Source organism: Malurus melanocephalus, unplaced genomic scaffold (genome assembly GCF_030028575.1).
Source record: "Malurus melanocephalus ecotype Western Australia unplaced genomic scaffold, MMel_1.1 scaffold_141, whole genome shotgun sequence".
In the NCBI taxonomy this organism is placed as follows: domain Eukaryota; kingdom Metazoa; phylum Chordata; class Aves; order Passeriformes; family Maluridae; genus Malurus; species Malurus melanocephalus.
The window spans coordinates 655103-673691 of record NW_026623373.1 but is presented as its reverse complement, the minus strand read 5'-3'; the positions used below and the strand labels follow the sequence as shown (position 1 = coordinate 673691).

Sequence of the window (18589 nt, the reverse complement as noted above, 5' to 3'; positions counted from 1 at the left end):
ATGGGAAAGTAGAGGATAAGGGCTGACTGAAGGAAGGCTACAGTCCAATGAACATACTTTGTATAAGTATTGAAAAAATAACATGCCCTTCCCTCATTGAGAAAAACAGAAGTGCATCMTATTTTATCCTTCAGTACCTCTCTCATTCCCCAGCAAAAGAAATTCTGTCCTTGTTTCCGCTGCTCCCCTGTGATGCTAAGCCTATTGTCCTTCTTTCTGGCAATACTTCTAGGATCACCTGCAGCACCATGGATGGAAATTCAGAGAAAAGAGCTCCACAGCTCAGCTGGAGCTGCGGAACCAGCTGTACTCTGCTTACAGGGTATTATGAAAGCAGAGAAATATTTCATTGCAGAAAGCCTGCAAGTGTAAAATTGTATGACAGAAGGTTTTTCCCTGAGCGACGGGCCCATTAGTCTTTACTCCTACAAAAGCCTCATTCATTCTCAGAACGAGGGAGGAGTCAAAGCACAGATTTCTTCCCAGAACATGATTGATAAGATAACATACCATTGAAGGGAGAACAAAGGAAAGCAGCAATGCACTGTGCACATGATGTATTTCTATTGCAACTTGAGTCTGCTGTCCTTTGAGTCTAGAGTATTATTAAACCAAAGCAAAACACAAGAAAATCGACCAAACATGATAAGGAAAAAACCACCACATCAACCGAAAACCTGAAGTATGAAGACACTGCAATTAACTAGTCAGAATAAATTGCTATAGTAATTAACTATACTCAGAATACTGATTTTGTATATGATTCCTAATTTGGAATGAGAATTACTTAAAAAAAGGACAACCAATTATGAAAGCATTTCARTACGTTGCCTGTCTTTTCTGAGGCAGATGGCATGTAAATTGTTTTCATTAGAACAGTACAAGGTGAAGAATGAGGCTGGAACTTTTCAAAAGGACCTTATTTTTGCATTCTTGCTGCTAAGTAAACAAGTTGCTCTGTTTTTGAATCTCTCTGGAATACTAGAATAGGAATCAGAGAAAATCAGCCCCTTGGGGTGAGAGTTAGTTTAGAAATAAAAATAAATCACCAAATCTTTTTCCCATTCTACCGGATTTGAAATAATACTACAAAGGTGACTATTGGACTATTGGAGCAATGAATCTTAAAATTGACACTTGCCTGGGATAAATGACTCATAGCTAAGGTCATAAATATATTTTTCAACCTTCTGCTTTTCAGTGCTCTGAGACTCAGCTCAAAATGATAAGAAGCCTAAGAGAGCTTAAGTCTTTCTTTCCTGTCAATCCCAAATGAAACGCTTGTCTTCTTTTTCCCCCTGGAAATTTTTTCCAGGCACAAAAATCCCAAGAAACAAACAAACACAAACAAACAAAATAAAAAAAAGACAAAAAACCACCCCCCCCTCCCCCCAAAATAAAAGCAAAACCCAAACTCAAACCAAAACAAAAAAAACCCACCAAACTCCATGATCCTTCAGGAATCCTAAAAATAAATTAATCAGTAAGACAATCAGGAAAACCTGTCCTACCTGGTATCTAAAAGTCACCAATCAGGCAAACAGGCACCCTGCATTTTCAGATGAAATGCACATATATTGGTATTTCTAAGGTTACAATGACACAGGAGTTTTTGCTGGACAGCATCTGTGACCTATGAACCATGTTCATATAATTTCAACAGGGAAACCAACAGTTGCCAAAATTCTTCAGGGAACTTGCAGGGAACTTGCATTGGCAAGATGTTTTTTTAGTTATCATGCATTTTCCAAAAATATTCTATTTTTCTACTATGAATATTCCATTTTATTCCACACATTTTTGAGGAACGTGTGCCTCAAAAAAGTATATATGAGTACACCAAAGTACCTAAGTTATTAAATCTGAAGAAAAAATTTCCAATGTTAACTATTAAACCTTCATGATATAGATAGCAAACTTTTTATTATACAAGTTCAACGTTCTTACATAAAAGTACATTTTAACAATAGCATCAACTTACGGTCCCTTGATTTTTTTTCTTCAAAATATATTAAAATTAATCAATACAAGTAATAGCTTTTGAAAACTACTCTACAAAACTCAATCTCAAAAGCTATATAAAGAAATGAGCGTCATTTTGTACTATGAAAATTAAGTTAAAGAACAATGAGATAGCCAGATGTTTGCTCACTTTCATACAAGGAGTGGACCTGCTCCAAAAGAGTTATCCCAATTTAAATTTACATCCTGGTTTCAATGTACACATGCATGTAGATTTTCCTGAAGTGCTTGAAGTAATAGCTCCAAAACCACAGAACATTATGTGCAGTGTGGGTCTTCAACCAAGATAAAATCCCAGACACATAAAATCACCTTTATTTACCCTCACAGTGCTGTGACTGACTATGGACCTGAACTGCACAAACAGAGGACTCCCACCAGGGCTCCTTTGAGCTGAATAAAGTAAAGAGGGCAAATATGAGCTGTGCAATACCACAGATATTGCTCCAGTAAGAATCTAGGGCTCGTTTCACAAGAAAAGTGTCTTGAATCCATAGTGCAACTGAGAGCTTTTCCAGTGCCATTCACAGCTCTTGCTTCAACTGACTCCAGCACAGCACAAGTATTGCACCATTGGAATTGTCAAAATACTATATTTATGCTCCTCAAATATTAAATTAAGGTTTTGTTGAAGATTCCAGGCTACAARTACTGCTACATAAAAAGCTCTGAATTTTACTTGGAAGATCTCAGGTGAGAAAGGGAAAGGAAAGGAATTAGATAAAGCCTCTCATCATTCACAAATTCAGTGTAACACTGAAATACAAGAGTTCTGCACTTCTTGTCATCTCTATCATCTTTGTGTGCCAGAAACATCCTATTCATGCATCTGTGCATCATCTTTTGTGTATCATTGCTGAAGAGATCTCTCAAACTTTATGTAACTGGTTTAGAGAGATCTACTAGGACAACTGAAGCTGTTTGAAAGCAAAACATGTARCAGCATCAAACAAAAAATATGTCTACAGAAAAGCTCTTTGATACTGTTTTTCAGATATGCAAAACAAGACTTAGCTTTAAATTAGCATCTYTAGATAATGGCAATAATTTAGTCACATCACCTTAGAACTTGGCAATGGCCATATTTTAGTTGTGAAGAGTAACTTCAAAGGGTATATTTAGTCTTTCTTCGGTAAATTTTAGGTTTGTCAACTGCACTATGAACTAATTTATTTGACTATGGGGAATATACTACTTAACTAAATTGGGCGTATTAAAATCACCCATTCCAAAAGACATTCAAAAGTTATTGSGAAACACCAATTCTGCTCTTTAGCAGAACGGCATCTTTAAGCTTTTGAATGCTGCCACTGCATCATCATAAATACAAACTGAAGACTATGTTCTATGTACATTGGTATCCACAGAACTGGTTGGTAGATGGAGTAGGTCTTAACCTCTTTTGCATCACTGCCAAAGAATATTACACATTTTCCCTAAAACTAAAAAAATCTGATACATTAAAAAAAAAAAACAAAAACCAGAAAGTAGTTTATGAAAACATCCAACAGTACAATATTTGAATGATCACAAAGTTTCCTAATAAGAATTCAATGTTTTTTTTTTCAACCAAAACACATGTTCATACTGTATTAAATTAGACAGATACTTTTTTGCCTAGGATTCAAAGAGTCCAGTCAACTAAATATATTTCAAAAGTAGTATTGACCTAGGAGGGAAAACTACGTGACTTTACGAACACGGAGCATGGAAGTAGTTCTCTTAGACAAAAATTCATACCATTTATTTATTTTGTTTAAAATTAAATATTSTCTTACCATCATGATTGGGATTCCCCAAAGTCCATGGCTCATCTGAGTCAAAATGAGTGTCTCCCCCAATTCCTGGTCCAGGAAAATATGCATGAGCCAAAAATCCTCCCTCCCCATCAAAGGGAGAACTGTCTCCATGAAAACCTGATGCAAAAATGATAGTAATATCCACGTCTCTCTTGCCATTTTCTAATTCAATATAAGGAACTTCTTCAAATGTTAGAGGAGTTACATTCTGCCACACATCGAAGGCACGGCGAATGGCTTTACGAGTTTCAGCATCACCTACTTTCGGAGTGACGTTCTTTATGCTGAAAGARACACAGAAACAGTACATAGATTAAATTGAACTAAGTGGCAAGTGACACTGCTAATATAAATTTCTCCCTATTTATTATAAGTTCTGTGATTTTAATAAAACATGCTAGTCTGGTGTTATACACTTTAAGAAGAGYATTTTTAAACAAGCTAGTGCAAAATTATGGTGTCAATCTGTATAGACCTTTATACTAGAACTTATTATGTTAGCCAGCTTACTCCCAGCAGTACAAAAGAATATTATCTTTAGAAGATTAAAAATACATTAAAATGAAAAGTTCTTAACAGTGGGATAACCAGATTAATCAACCACTGACTGTTTACCTCCTGGATCACAATTAGAATCCATCACAGCTAAAGAACGTCATRTTCTTTCAGATCAAAAGGAAAATGTTTTTAGTTAAATGAAGTTTTAACTTATTAGTGAGTTCATTAACAAAAGCAGAGCTCCATACTGTGACCACCAACCAGTATTCACAAAGCCTTGTTGCATTTGCAAATGGATRGATAAATTCCTTGTCAGAAACAAAGACTTTTGACTTCAGTACAGGCTAAAATGTCCTTGCATGATCTGATTACATCTATAAAGCTTTCATAAAACTGTAGAACACATCAGAGAAATTTTATAGAAGACAATTATGTGATAACTGAAGAATATGTATTTAAACAGAAATTTCAATCTCCACTACTTCTTCAAAATAAGAAAGGCCAAAAACCCATCAGAACTGAAGTTTAYTGTCATAGCTATTAGTAAATCATAGTGAAATCATCTTTTAAAAAATCGTTATTTATTTTCATTATTGAATTCAAGAAAAAAATGACAATAATCTATTTCAGACCTAKCCAATTTTCTGCATCATTTCCACTCGATTCATACGGGCAGCACAAYCTCTATTAGGTTTGTGTCTGCTCTGAAACTGCTGCAATCAGATTCTCTTTGTTCATTTGACATGTGCTTGACTGAATGTCCAGCACAAATTGCAGAAATTGCATAGTTCTAGAGTATTTGTAATATTTTCATCAGTTCACACAGCATGGCACATTAAAGGGGAACAAATATGCTTTCATGAATAAAACTCAAGTGATTGATTTGTTTGGTGCATTAAATGTGCTTCATTATATGGCATATATGTTTACATAAATGGAAACAAATATTTCAAGTCTAATTTTATCGATTTTATGTCATATATACATTTTGCTCATAGGTTCATTTGGAAAACATGAAGTTACCTATTTTGACTTCCACTCACAAGTTGATTATTGTATTGAGTCTAATAGTGCTGTCTAACCAAAGCATAATTTTTTAGCTGGTATGTATGTTCCAAAGAGATAGCAATATAGGTTGTAGGACAATATATTGTAGAGAATCCACTGCTTTCCTTATTTTTTTTTTTTCCAAAGGTGATTTAATGACTCATTACATACTTGTGCCTAGTCTATTCTTTGCCTGGCTTGTATTATTGGTTTTTGCTCTGCCTTTCTCTTTCACACACATGAGCTTCAACATTTTTCTCCCTATAAAAAGATATTTAAAAGACATATCTGCACTGCAAAGTCATTACCTTTTTGTTGTCTCTAAGAAATTAAAATTTTGAACTCTTTAAATCTCGTTACATTTTATCCAGTCTATTAAATATTTTCTGTGATTTTTATTGAAGTCACTCCAATTTTTTAATGTTCTTTTTAAACTGACTGTCAGAACTACAAAGTACTGCAGTACTGATCTTGCCATCAGAGAGAAAAAGTCCTCAGAACTGTAGGCATAACCTTACTCTGCATGATGTAAATGTCATGTGATTGAAAGTGCTTTCTATGGTGCCCTTGCATAATTATTTGCTCATCAGTAATTTTATGATGACGGTTGCATTGCTTTTCCTGTGATTAAAAAAATATTGGACACTCCGGACCAACTATCAGTCATTGCAGAACCCTTGTCCGAAAGATCCCCACTTCAGGAATTACTTCTTTGAGATGTTTTAATTAGCAAGTTCATTAACTACTCAGTCTGTGCYCCATGAGAAAGTGCAGCATTTTGCAGCCTGTCACTGAATCAAAGCATGTCACAACGGCACACTTTTACTGCCACTACCAAAAACTTGTCAACAGCTCACCTGTTGCTATGCTAGGAATATCACTTACAGAGATGGCAGATGTGCTCTTAGTCAATCCTGCTGTGTGCTAAGGTGTGTGCATTGCCTGAAGCAAAGGTCTTTGAATGATTAGAGACTGTTATTTGACATATTTAAGGAATATGGCAAATGAATCAACAGGATCTCACAGAAAACAGAGCATGTCTAGAAAAACTGAAATATTGATGTAGGAAAAGTTCATCTGAAATATGCAGCTTGGACTTTTTTTTTTTTTCTTTTTTTTTGTTTGATTCAGGAATTTTAGTAATTGGTTAAAGCCATACTTTGGTCTTAAGCAAATAGAAGAAAAAAAGGGTCTTCTGCTGTTATATGTGAAAAAAGGAAATGGAAAAAATGGRGTGGAATTTTGTACTGGTGGTAAACAGATTAATTACTTGGTCTAAAATGGTTTGACTCACACTTWAAGATTTATCATTTTACATTTTTTGCCTTTTCAGTACATTGAATTAAGTTTTAATCACTGACTRCAAATAAAACATCAAACTATTGTGCTAGTTTCACACTCACAAACCAGAGCTGACTACCTGTGATAGCAAACATTTTCCATGGGATTCAGTTATCAATTTACTTTTGAAATAGCATCCTACATCACCAGATTCATTACAAAGTTATACTTTTCAAAGCATGCATTCTGTATTACAACTAAAGAGATTTCTGGCTTCCAAACCAACATTCTAGAGTGGGCAAGATTATACTGAAAAATGCAGCTTGAAAGAGAAATTACATAAACCAGCTCTTATTCCTATATAAGAGTATTTACAAAAAATAAGTGTCCATTTTTAATGTGTTTAACAAAACCCATGTTCAATCCTAAAAGGGCAAATACCAATACCATGCAACACAAACGTTGAAATTGTATTGCTGGGAACTTTGCTTAAAATAATTCACCAAAGCAGRCGTCTGAAATCCAAGTTGTGTTACATTGCTTTCATGGTGTTTATCATACAGTCTCCAAAGGGGAAGTACAGTAAAACCAATCCATAGACAATGAATTACCAGAGACACTAGGACTCATCTTTTAAATGTCTTCATTTAGACCTGTGATTGCAATAACAAATAAAGTCTCACATGAGCCCTTTTACTATTACATTTAGCTGTACATCTTAAATCCAGAAATCACCTGAAATTGTGGTAACTCTCACAGGCAGTCAAAAAAGAAGAGAGGAATTGCGTAAATTACACTCAACATATCCAGATAATGGAGCTCAAATGAAAGAGAGTATAGGACTGACAACTCAGAACCGCTCCTATTGCAAGGTGGAAACATAGAAAGCCTTCATTAAAAAAAAAAATCTATATTTTCTTAAATATTACTTTCCTAGTCTCACTGTCTAGTGATAATTTCACAACAAAGTCAAACAAGAGAAAGATCCAAAGCTGACCTTGACCAGACTGGCAGCACAACTTTATAAAGAGGTTGAAGAACATACAAATACTTTCAAAGGGGAAGTATTTTAGCAAACGAAAGGTGACCTATTAGGTGAAACATTTACTTTCATGTCATTTTTTACAAACTAATAAACTGAGTGATACTTTTTATAAATGTTGAGAGCTGTTAGCCCTAGCCAACCACAGCCATGTATCAATTGATTATGCCTTTTTGTGGTTATTATTGCTGGTTTAATGTGGTTTTGAAYCTGATAGTTGCTTCAAGCATTATAACTTTAAAATACATCTTGCACAAGAACAATTAGATTTTATCACTGATACACATTTTTCATGTTGATTTACTATTTCTACAGCTGCCTGAAGMGTCTTGTTTTGGAGAGTGTTATTCTGAAATCTTGATCCTATTGATTTCAGAAAAGGTTTGGGTTTTCCTTCCCTTCCCACTCCTTTCCCAAAATACCCTAAAAGAAAAATTATCCATGTTTGACTGACATATTTTTAGCTGCATCAGCTTCAGGAGCCTTGCAAGATTGTCAGGATATACCTCACTTGACTGTGTTAAAGCAGTAATTTGAAATTTAAATAGATAAAAGAGCAGGAATTTCAAATGAGTGGGTAAAAAGATGCACTCAATAATCTGTTTGGAGTAAGCCAGTTACAGATCTGTACTTGATATGAAAATGTTAAAGTAAAATGAATTGAAACAAACATTAAATTTGAATAACTTGTTAACGCAACCTTTTTATTGTCATTGATGTAAATCAAACAAAACTTTGGGGTTTTGTTTGTTGGGTTTTTTTAATCACACTGTTACTTTTATTGAAAGTAATAGATTACCTCTGGTCAAAAATATATTTCACTTTGTGCCATCATTTCTCTAGAARTATTTTCTATGGAGTTGCTTCACTAATCTCTCACCAATGTGAGTTTTCTTACCCTCAACTTCTTTTCAGTTTCAGTTTGCTCACTTTTTGGAGTTCTAAACTAAGAATGTTATCTTCATCTATAAAAATCTAAATTAGAACTATTACTTTTGATTTTCTGTGGCCAWATTAAAAGTCAACCTACTGCCGCCATGTTTAAAAGAATTTATAATTATCTTGCCTCTTAATTTTCATGGGTAACATTCTCCTCAGTATTCCTTACAAGGAGATGAAATGTGACAAAGTTGAGACTTCCGAGACAAAAAACAAGGTTAGCAGAATGCTTGATAGATAAATGTTTTTATAGGAAAGATGTTTTAAGTAATCGGCTGACACAATATACTACTAGGTAATCTAAAGTCAATAAAATGTRATATAAACATGGAATGTTTCCTAAATACTACTTTGTAACAAACACTCAAAAATATTTTTGCTACTATAAACCTACAGTATTTTCAAAGATTTTTCTTGATCCAGTATTTCCTTACTTTTTAGTGTGGATTTCAAGTAGCCAAGAAAAAAATTCTCTTTCCAAATTCTACACAATATGGACCACTCAGACTACAGAAATTACATAGTCTATTGCTAAGAAGCCAGATAAAGCCTTGCATACTGAAGCTGCCAGCTAGCATTAATTCATTTATCTGAATAGCRCAAGTTAGACCTGTCCAAATCTTTCATATTCTCTCAGAAATTAAATCCACAATATATCTAACTTGTAAAAGGAAAAAGGCATTAATCTGGTGCTTGATCCATTGTCTGCTGGAGCCAAGAAAAAGATTTAATTATTTATAGTGGGCTTGGGATGAAGCTATTGACTATCTGTAGCTAAATTTTCTGCACCAATTAAATTATTACATATTGTTGATCAATTTAATTTGGTTCATTCATTCCTCAAGACAAACAATAGATCAGAATAACTTTTAAATTATTATTTTATTTTAAATCATTACAAGTTCTAAGTAATGGTTGTAATTCAAGACAAAGCATTTCTTTTTTACAGAACATTCTACAATTTTACTTGCAAAAGTATTTTGCAGTTAGAATAATTTGGCAATTGAGAAATGACTGACTGCTGGAGTTCAGATTATGAATAGTAGGCCCAGAATTCTGATGAGCAGGGCTTCATATTCAAAAATTCCCTGTCTAAAAAAGGTTGTATAAAAGTTTATAATMCATTTTTATAAAACTGATTGCTTTATTGATTAACATTGTTTCTCTTTCTTTAAAGCACTGGATAACTTACTTTCCTAACAAAAATACAGTGAYTATATTTTTGAGAATAATACAAGCCTTCATAAATASYCCCTTAAAAAAACATTTTAAAAAMCTGAAATAATTTTTTAAAAATCCCTTCACAGCTTTCACAAATTTCTTTTATAATTCTGTACAACGTTCAGAGATTGCTGTGTAACATGGCACAGCCTAAAATACTAAGGAAGGATTAAGACAGTATCACTGGGACCTCTATAGATTGTTCTGTAATGGAGTTGTAATTTTCATGTACTCTAGGTGTTGTCCTTCACTCCTATATTCTTTTGGCTGGTAAAAAGCTTCAAATACTTACTTTCTGCTTCTCTCTTTGTAAAAGGCACGTAAGCCTATAACATATGTACTAATTATATCACAGGATGTATCAGCATAAACTACACCAGGCAGAAAAGACACAGTAAAATGGGCAACTTTCTCAGAAACAGAATTTCTAATAAACATTATGTATCAGTTCAAATAAGCAGAAAGCTGCATTCCCTGAGGGACAGTAAATATAATTAATGCAGCACAATGTCCATTCCATGCTGATGTTACCAATAGTGGAAATCTGCATTTMGGTTCTGCCTGTAAACACATTACTSTCTAAGAATAAATATCACCTAYGTCCAAAATTTAATGCTCCCAAAAGGACATAATAAATGTTCAAAATGTAATATGTGGCAAAAAAMCCCTCATTATTAATGTAACTTCTAATCATAATTATAATTTTAAGTCGCTTCTTTGAAGTTCCATCTTGTAATTTTGCCAAACTGTTTCAGGTTGCAAAATTACATCTTGAAATTACGGAAAAATTCCAGGGCAAGGGGTGTGTTGTGGGGGGGAAGCTTCCTTTTGTGAGTATATGTTGTGGGATTTTGGTTTTGCTTTCCAGAAAATTTTGAGATGCAGAACACACTGACAGAAGGGAGAAATCCCTCTTTCTGTGGAGGAATTACTAAACTGGCTTAAGAAGTGCACTTCAGACTGCAAGATTCCACTGRTCAGGAAGGCACAGAATGCAGCTGGAAACCTGCAGGTTATAGAGACTGAAGAGTGGAACAGAAGAGAATGGAGCAGATAAGTGACACCAGAGATGATACAATGAAAAATTAAGAAAACAAAGCAGGTTAAAATTTAACTAATCATAAGCTGTAAGCAGGGAATTGGTGAAGAAAAGAAAGAATTTTGTGGTTTTTATTGCCCTTATTTGCCTTTTATTTTTGAATTCAAAAAGATAATATAACTATTTTTTTTCTAATGAAATTCAGGGTTTCTGTTTTAAATGTCCTTTGTATTGTAACTGTCTTCAAAAAATATTACAGACTTATCCACTTCAAATCTCTCACTGGAGGTCTTGTCAAAGTGAGTGAACATTTTAGAAGAGGGGAGGYAGAAGATAAAGAACTGCTATAAATTCTTCAAAGTGAGAAAGATTACTAGCTAGTTGTCACTTAGTTTAAYACAGGGCACCTTCATTTGTTATTTTGATTAATGCCTTGGGTGACAGTCCAGAAGATATASAAGTGGTAGGATTTAGACTGTGGTAAAAAATTCTGTAATGAAATAGGGAATCAGACTCTGTACAAATGAGAGTGGTAGAAAACCACACATATTAGTAGATGAACATGCATGCCTCCTAAATGTCCACATACTGCATTTAAATTCCAAAATTTCCTAAATGTCCACATACTGCATTTAAATTCCAAAATTAAAGTAAATGTAAAGTCCTGTAGGTGGGCATTCTTATTCTAACCAACTATAAATTACATTTACATTAACAATAGAGGAATCCAGCCAATGCAACATATCAACTTCAAGGCAGTCAGTTCTTATTCCTTGATGTTACATCAGAATGCAGTCTTAAACTAGAATTCTCCAATTCAGTCATAATTCTCCAATTCAGTAGTGACACAGAACTACTAATGAAACACTCTTCACCAGGGTATGAAGACCAGTCTCTATGACCATTAGAGTTTATGAATTTTTAAAATTCACTACTGGTATGGGTTCATGAATAATGGCACTAGTCAATAAATTAATAAACTATTTTATCCCTCAGAACTTACCCCTGTTTGATATCACAAGAATCCATGAGAAGGCTGTGGGAATTTTCCAACAGTCTGTATTGCAATGCTTGGCTTGCTGACAAATTATGGATTTTATATTATATACATGACACTTTCTCTGGTTGACAGAGCTCTAGGGAGTACATCTTCAAAGTTTTTCATCTAACTTTCCCTGCAAGGCCTCAGTTTGAACAGCAGGCACACTGTGMTAAGAACATGCCAGACTCAGGAGTTTTACAGATGTACTGCCCTGCACACATCCCTCTGCCCATCATCAGCCAGGCAGGAAATGGTGGGGTCAGCGACTCATCAAATTATAATCAAATTAATTTGTACTTAAAACAGGCCCATAGGCACCTGCATTTTGCAGAGACTGACTCCTCTCAATAACCTGTTTTACACATTTAAATTAGAGAATGAGTTTCATTACAGCACTCCTAGCTGGAGAGCATTATTCCATGAGAAGCTGCCAAGAAAGTTGAAAGGCAACCTTAAGGACATACTGGGTGTTAAATTGATGCTGYAAGCTTGGGAGAATTTATCAGCTACTAAATACAATTTTTAATCCAAGAAAACAACTTAGTTCATATGTAGCACACACATACTTGTAAGAGGTATCCACACTAGCACTTTCATATCGTACATTAATAATGAACTTCTCAAAATACTGAAAAAGATTTATATTTCCTCTAAATTAAAAATCATCACTATTAGTGAGATTTTTATACCTATATGAATGAATACCTATATGAATACCTATATGAATCTTTAGTACCTGTAAGTGATATGTTTGTGCTGCCATTTCTGTCCTGTTAACGCGTAGCGTTTCCGACGAATGTTAAATTTGGAGCTGCCTCTTGTTTGGTCAGGCACACCACATCGAGGTTTCTTCATCCAGCTGCAAGAAACAGCACCACATAGTTAAAGCWAAATGAAAGAAAAATCATAACCAGCGCATCCAACATCTAATTGGCTGTATATATAATTTTATATARCATATAAAGTAATAACAAAACCAGACTGTTTTGGTTCTTTTAATYCAAGATACTGAAATTGCTGACTTCTTGATACTATCAACTTCTTCTATCTTACTCTTTTTCCCCACAATGAGAAGCATCTCATTGCAACTGTAAGCTTCTAATGGAGATATTTAATTCAGGAATTATGCTTAAGAATATTTAATGCTATGCACAAAATCAAGCTGAAAAAGGCTAAATCACATRCAAGAAATATGACCACTCCCACACCACCACACTTCCCAGAGAAGTTCTGCATTTCTACAGTGCTCTTCAATATTTCAATGTTTTTCAATATTTCAAAAACTTTAAATTTGTCAGCATTTGAAATCTATTCTAATTAAGATGACATCTAATTCAAAAGCATAATTTCCACAGCAATATCCTCGAACTGTTTCTTGTTTGTAGTGAAAGGCACAATTTAGTTCGAACAAAACTCAGCTCAAGTTATTATTTTACATGAGTTGAATGGCTGCAGGACAATTTACCATCAGGAAGAGAGAAAGACTGAAGTCTTTTACTGCATAAGTAAMAGACAAATCTCCTCTGTAACTTTTTCCAGCTCAATCTCCTCTGTTACTTTTTCCAGTTCACTGGACTGTATTTCTATCATGCCAAACAATTRCTTATGTAAAAGCTATAGTTTTCCAATGGCATTTACCAGAAGATACTCATCCCCTATATACAGGTTTGCATGGATGAATTTTTGCCCATTATACTGGCATTGTTTTATAAATAAATGTACACACAGCAGCTGTCTATATGTGTGATTGGATGACAGAAAAGTAATTTGAAATGTCATCTCAAGAAGTAGATTCCCTTTAAAGCACGCGCAAGTAATAAAAAATTCCAAAAAAAGCAGACAGTCAACCATCAGCCTCACTTATTTTCATGTGTGTGAAGAGGTTTAAGAGTACAGCTAGACTTGTAACACTTCATATATGCTGTAGCTAGGGATTATAGCAAACTGTTTTTCAAAGGCACAAGTAGGTGTTAATCTCACCAGCCTGTGGGAAAGCACAAAATTTTCTTGGTAGTACCAAGATGGCACTGCACCCACTTGCACTGATAAGAGCTCTARAAGTGCCTGCAAAACCTCTGATGGGAGACAAATCTATTGAGTGTACAAGTGAGGAACCCAGAACTCATGAATTCAACTGCCTTAACTGAAGACTTCAAGTGCACAGTTAATCTGTTTCAAAGAAGAAACATAGAATGGTTTGTTCCAATTTCTGATCAGAATACTTATTTCTGATCAGAAATTGGAACAAACCATTCTATGTTTCTTCAAGTGCACAGTTAATCTGTTTCAAAGAAGAAACATAGAATGGTTTGTTCCAATTTCTGATCAGAATACTTATTTATGGCACATAAAAGAGCTCATGTGCAAGGGAAACAATCTCCTTTCCCTTTGCATACCACAAAAATCTAAAAAAACCTCACCCCACTAGTATTTGCTGAAAARCCCTGCAACTTTACTTCAGGTTCCTTTGGTTTTTGAAATGAAATAACAATTCAACTAAGCAGACTTTAAGGATTTTTGGGCTAAAATATCRAAAAAATTAATTTGATCTAATAGCAAAAGAAAATAAAGGAAAGAAGTAGACCTCTGATACAAACCAAAGGGCAATTATATTCTTCTTAGTAAAATGATGCACTCACACTTCATGAGATTAAAATTGGCTCAGACTTTCAAAAATTTTTATACACATTGTCAGTAATACTTTTTCACAGTGCATGTTAGATCAGTATGCAGAATTTTAATGGCAGGGTATATATAAATTATGCTGTTGAAACTGCACACACACACACATTGGAGAAAAAGATATAAACATAACAAAAGATCAGTGTTCTCACCTTAAGGTGAGAACTACATCAAGAGCAAGAAGCAAGGAATAAAGCAAAACCAAATAACTTTTATATCTTGTTAGAAATAYTGTACAAAGATATTGTATAAAATATATCATTAATCACTTATAGTTGTATCATTTCAAGAGCAGTGACTTCAAAGTCATTGAATTAGGCCTTCCCCCTCTCTARAAAGTTTACATTATTTAGCTTAACTGATGGAGACCCATTTTAATAACAAACAGGTTTTGCTCATTGGCAAGCTAGGGGCAGATGAGAGTAAACATTCTAAGTTCTGAATTTAAAAATTAATCTTCAAAGCTATTGAAATAATCTTTCAAGTCAAAAGATTCAATAATTTTACAGAAGATACTGTTAATGTAAAATTTTTCATACTTTAAAATTAAAACCAAAAGTCAAGAACAGTAGGCAACATGGATTCAAAAGTCAACATTGTATTATATTACTAGAACTACTGACAACCCTTTTCCGACAAAACAAAACATAGCCCAAAATAACATGTTATGAAATTCAAGCCRTCACAATTTGTTCTTGCATTGATTTTGAAGTAGTGTGTACCTATCAAGGACATTATGCTTGTACCCTTATTGGTTTGGACAGGCAGGGGATGTTCCAAGTTGTCATGCTGTCCAGACCACTAATGTTCTTACRGTTCTTACATGAGGTCTGGGACTGTAGTTCACACAATATAAACCCAAATATAAATCAAATGGAAGTCATTTCACGGAGTCGTTCAGTTGCTTTCAGAAATTATGTTCATGTAAAATTTAAGGAAAGATGAAATTCACAGCTGAAGAGTTGGAACACCACCAAATCCATCACCTAGATCTTAGCTGAGCTAAGTTTAGCTGTAGAATTTTAAACAAATTTGAGCGTGACTAGTATGGGAGCTCGGTATTTTCTAACACAGGAATAAGGCAAAATGTTAATAACTTCAGGCACATAAATTTTCCTTTTATTTCTTCATTATTTAAATTTCTTTTTCAACACTAATTGTTCTCACACTCACTGGGAAGAAGACTTCTGTCAGTAGTAACCATTAATGCTCATGACATTTGGGATACTTAGCACATAATATGACCTTCCATTGGGGGAATTGAAATAAAACATTGATTTCTATTTTCTTCCAAATAGAGATTCTTTTAACATAATATGATCAAGGTCTTCCAAGTTCTTGCCTACTTGTCAGTTTAGTTTTTTGACATATTTTTGAAATGTTTTGAAATATATTTTAGAAAGGTGCATACAGGTAATGACTTTATCAGTTTGTTTTTGAACTTGCAGCAACCTGTCAAAATTAATATTTTATAAGTACTCAATAAAGAGCCTTAATTGTGACTAATGTTCTCTGTCTGTACACTATRTCATATCACATTCCTATTCTAAATCCATTAGTTTGAATCTTGAGGAGCTATATATGTGAGRAAAATTTAAACATTTTAGATTCACAGCAAATTGAGAAGGATTGAAAGAAAAATATGCAGCAAAACTGTGGTGCTTTTCCAGCAGAGAGATGAAACTGAACTTCTTCTGCCTCAAGCCAGTTGCCTAACTACACTTTGTTCTTTGGTAGTTAAACGTAAAAACCTCTTTATGTCATTTATTTTTCTTAAGCATTCAGGAAAAAATTTTGCCCTAACACAGAATCAAAGCATAAAAAACCATACCATTGGTTAAATGCCCCAACTACTTTATCCCTAATCAAAATTGCTGCTAAGGTTTTGTTGTTGGGGTTTGGGGATTATTTTGGGTAGAGTTATAGCAAAAAAGGAAACTAAAAGGGAGGGTTCAACTTGACTAGCTGCAACTTAGTGGCTGGAAAAACTATAGATATCTGTTTAAGAAAACGACTGAATTATACCCTTAAACTTCTAGTGAGGAGAAATAGGTGTGTTTTCCAAGCATCTTTGCTCAGCCTATAGCCTGCTCTTACAGGACTTTACTGACACTTGCTAAGTGATAGGAAACAGAGAGTTATGTAAGATATTGTATTTCAGCCCTGATGATTTCTCTGCAAGACTTCTCATTGGCTATTTACAGACCTTAAGTAATCTTTTGTACAAAAACATTTACTAATTTATTAAGAAAATAAACCATTGCATCAATTTCAACAGGTCAGAATTTACATTTGTGTCTGACAGTTAATATATAAGCAGCAGAGAGCATAAACTTGGTTAGAAGCTCATCTAAGCATTAAACACATTTACCCTTTATTTATAAAGGATGACATTTGAATAAAATGACTGTTTTGTTATTGCACAGATTTAGTGAGCATTCTATACACAGCCATTCCATCTGTATGTCAAGAGGTTTGTAATGTACTCATTGAAACTGCATAACAAATTTGGGGAAGAAACATGTATAGCACTTTTAGGGAAAGACAACAACTAGACTTTTCTACAGCATGTTTGGTTTAGGGACGTGGAAGACAAGGAATGCCAATAGTGGTTCCAGTTTCAGAAGTGACCTTTTTCATGAACCATTATTTGGTAATGTATAAATTATATTTATATATTATAGAAAATACTGTGACACCCCATGCAAACATCAGACTATTTTCATTGGGTTTGCCATTGTAATGGTACTAGTACTCAGAACCTCCCTCATATTTTTACACCATTATGAGGAGATCTCTTTCTACCACTCACTCTTACTAAATCCCCAGGAATAAGTTAGCATTATTCTTTTCAAGACACTTGAAAGAAAAAAAAAATACAGCAAAAACTAGTGAATGCTGAGCAGTAGGGAGAAGATGAATACTGTTCATATCTATGCATACCAAAATACTCTTTGTGGGATTATCTTTTTTTTCAGAGCAGCAAATCCCCCCCAGCAGACTAGTGATGCTGTTTCCACTGCAGGACATTATTTCTTTGTTAATACCCCCAAAGCTGGTTCTTATCAAGTTACTAGTATAACTTTTTTAATTGTTTGTCCTTCTGAACACAAAGAGGCACATCATAATCTCTTCTCAAGACATGTAAAAGAAGCAGGTAAATCCTCCTGCATAAGATGAGAACRTATTTTTATGAGGGTCCTGCTGTATTCATTAATTGCAACACTAGCACTCTTRGTGATTATAGCATATTAGTCCCAGAGAAACAAATTGTAAACTGTCACATATTTCTGGCCTAGAGAGTATATATACTTCCTGTGTAAATGAAAGGGACAATCATTTCAAAAATTTACAAAATAATGCCACAAATGAACAACTGAAAAAATACCATTTATTATATAGTCATACCTCCCATGAACCTTCAGTGATGTGAACTGATGGTATCTTGAGGCTAGAGTTTAGCTAAAAATGAGGTTTTTGCTCTTTTGTTTTTTCAGCACCAATGTGTGACAAGGCTTTAAGAATCAGTTCTATTCCTAACTTGTCTCARACTAATGTGATTTCAAATATCTAAGTAAATGCAGAATTAATGCAGCATGAGTTACATGCATCTAAGAATTGTAACGTAGTAATGCATTTTTCTGTGTAGAAGAAAATCATGCATCAAAAGATCTTGAAGACTCAATATCCACCACTTAGTAAAATTAATGCTTTGAATTGCTGCATAGATGGATTTCTTCATCTCTTACATTGCAGAAGTGAAGAAAACCTTGCTAGCCAAAAGGCCATATTAGCAACATGAATGACCTCCCACTGAAATTCAAATTTTGGATTGATTTGGTTTTTTCTAATTCTCCAGCAAATACAACTAAGAGATGGCCTCTGCTTTCTCTTATGTCACCACTTTCTGTCTTCCCYGTGCTGCTGTGAACAGGCAATTCTACTTTTAGTGAAATCCATTGTCTCTTACCAAGCTG

The 18589-nt window shown here is 34.2% G+C and overlaps 1 protein-coding gene across 2 annotated transcripts in view; it reads right to left on the bottom strand.

Moving 5' to 3' along the window:
- The window catches only part of MMP16 (matrix metallopeptidase 16), a 166225-nt gene that overhangs the window by 63527 nt on the left and 84109 nt on the right, over positions 1-18589 (bottom strand). For both annotated transcript variants that reach the window (XM_057371105.1, XM_057371106.1), the window contains exons 3-4: positions 12667-12789; positions 3801-4105 (exon numbers count right to left, since the gene is read on the bottom strand). In XM_057371105.1, coding sequence (XP_057227088.1) covers positions 3801-4105; positions 12667-12789 — 428 coding nt within the window. The remainder of the gene's footprint in view (positions 1-3800; positions 4106-12666; positions 12790-18589) is intronic.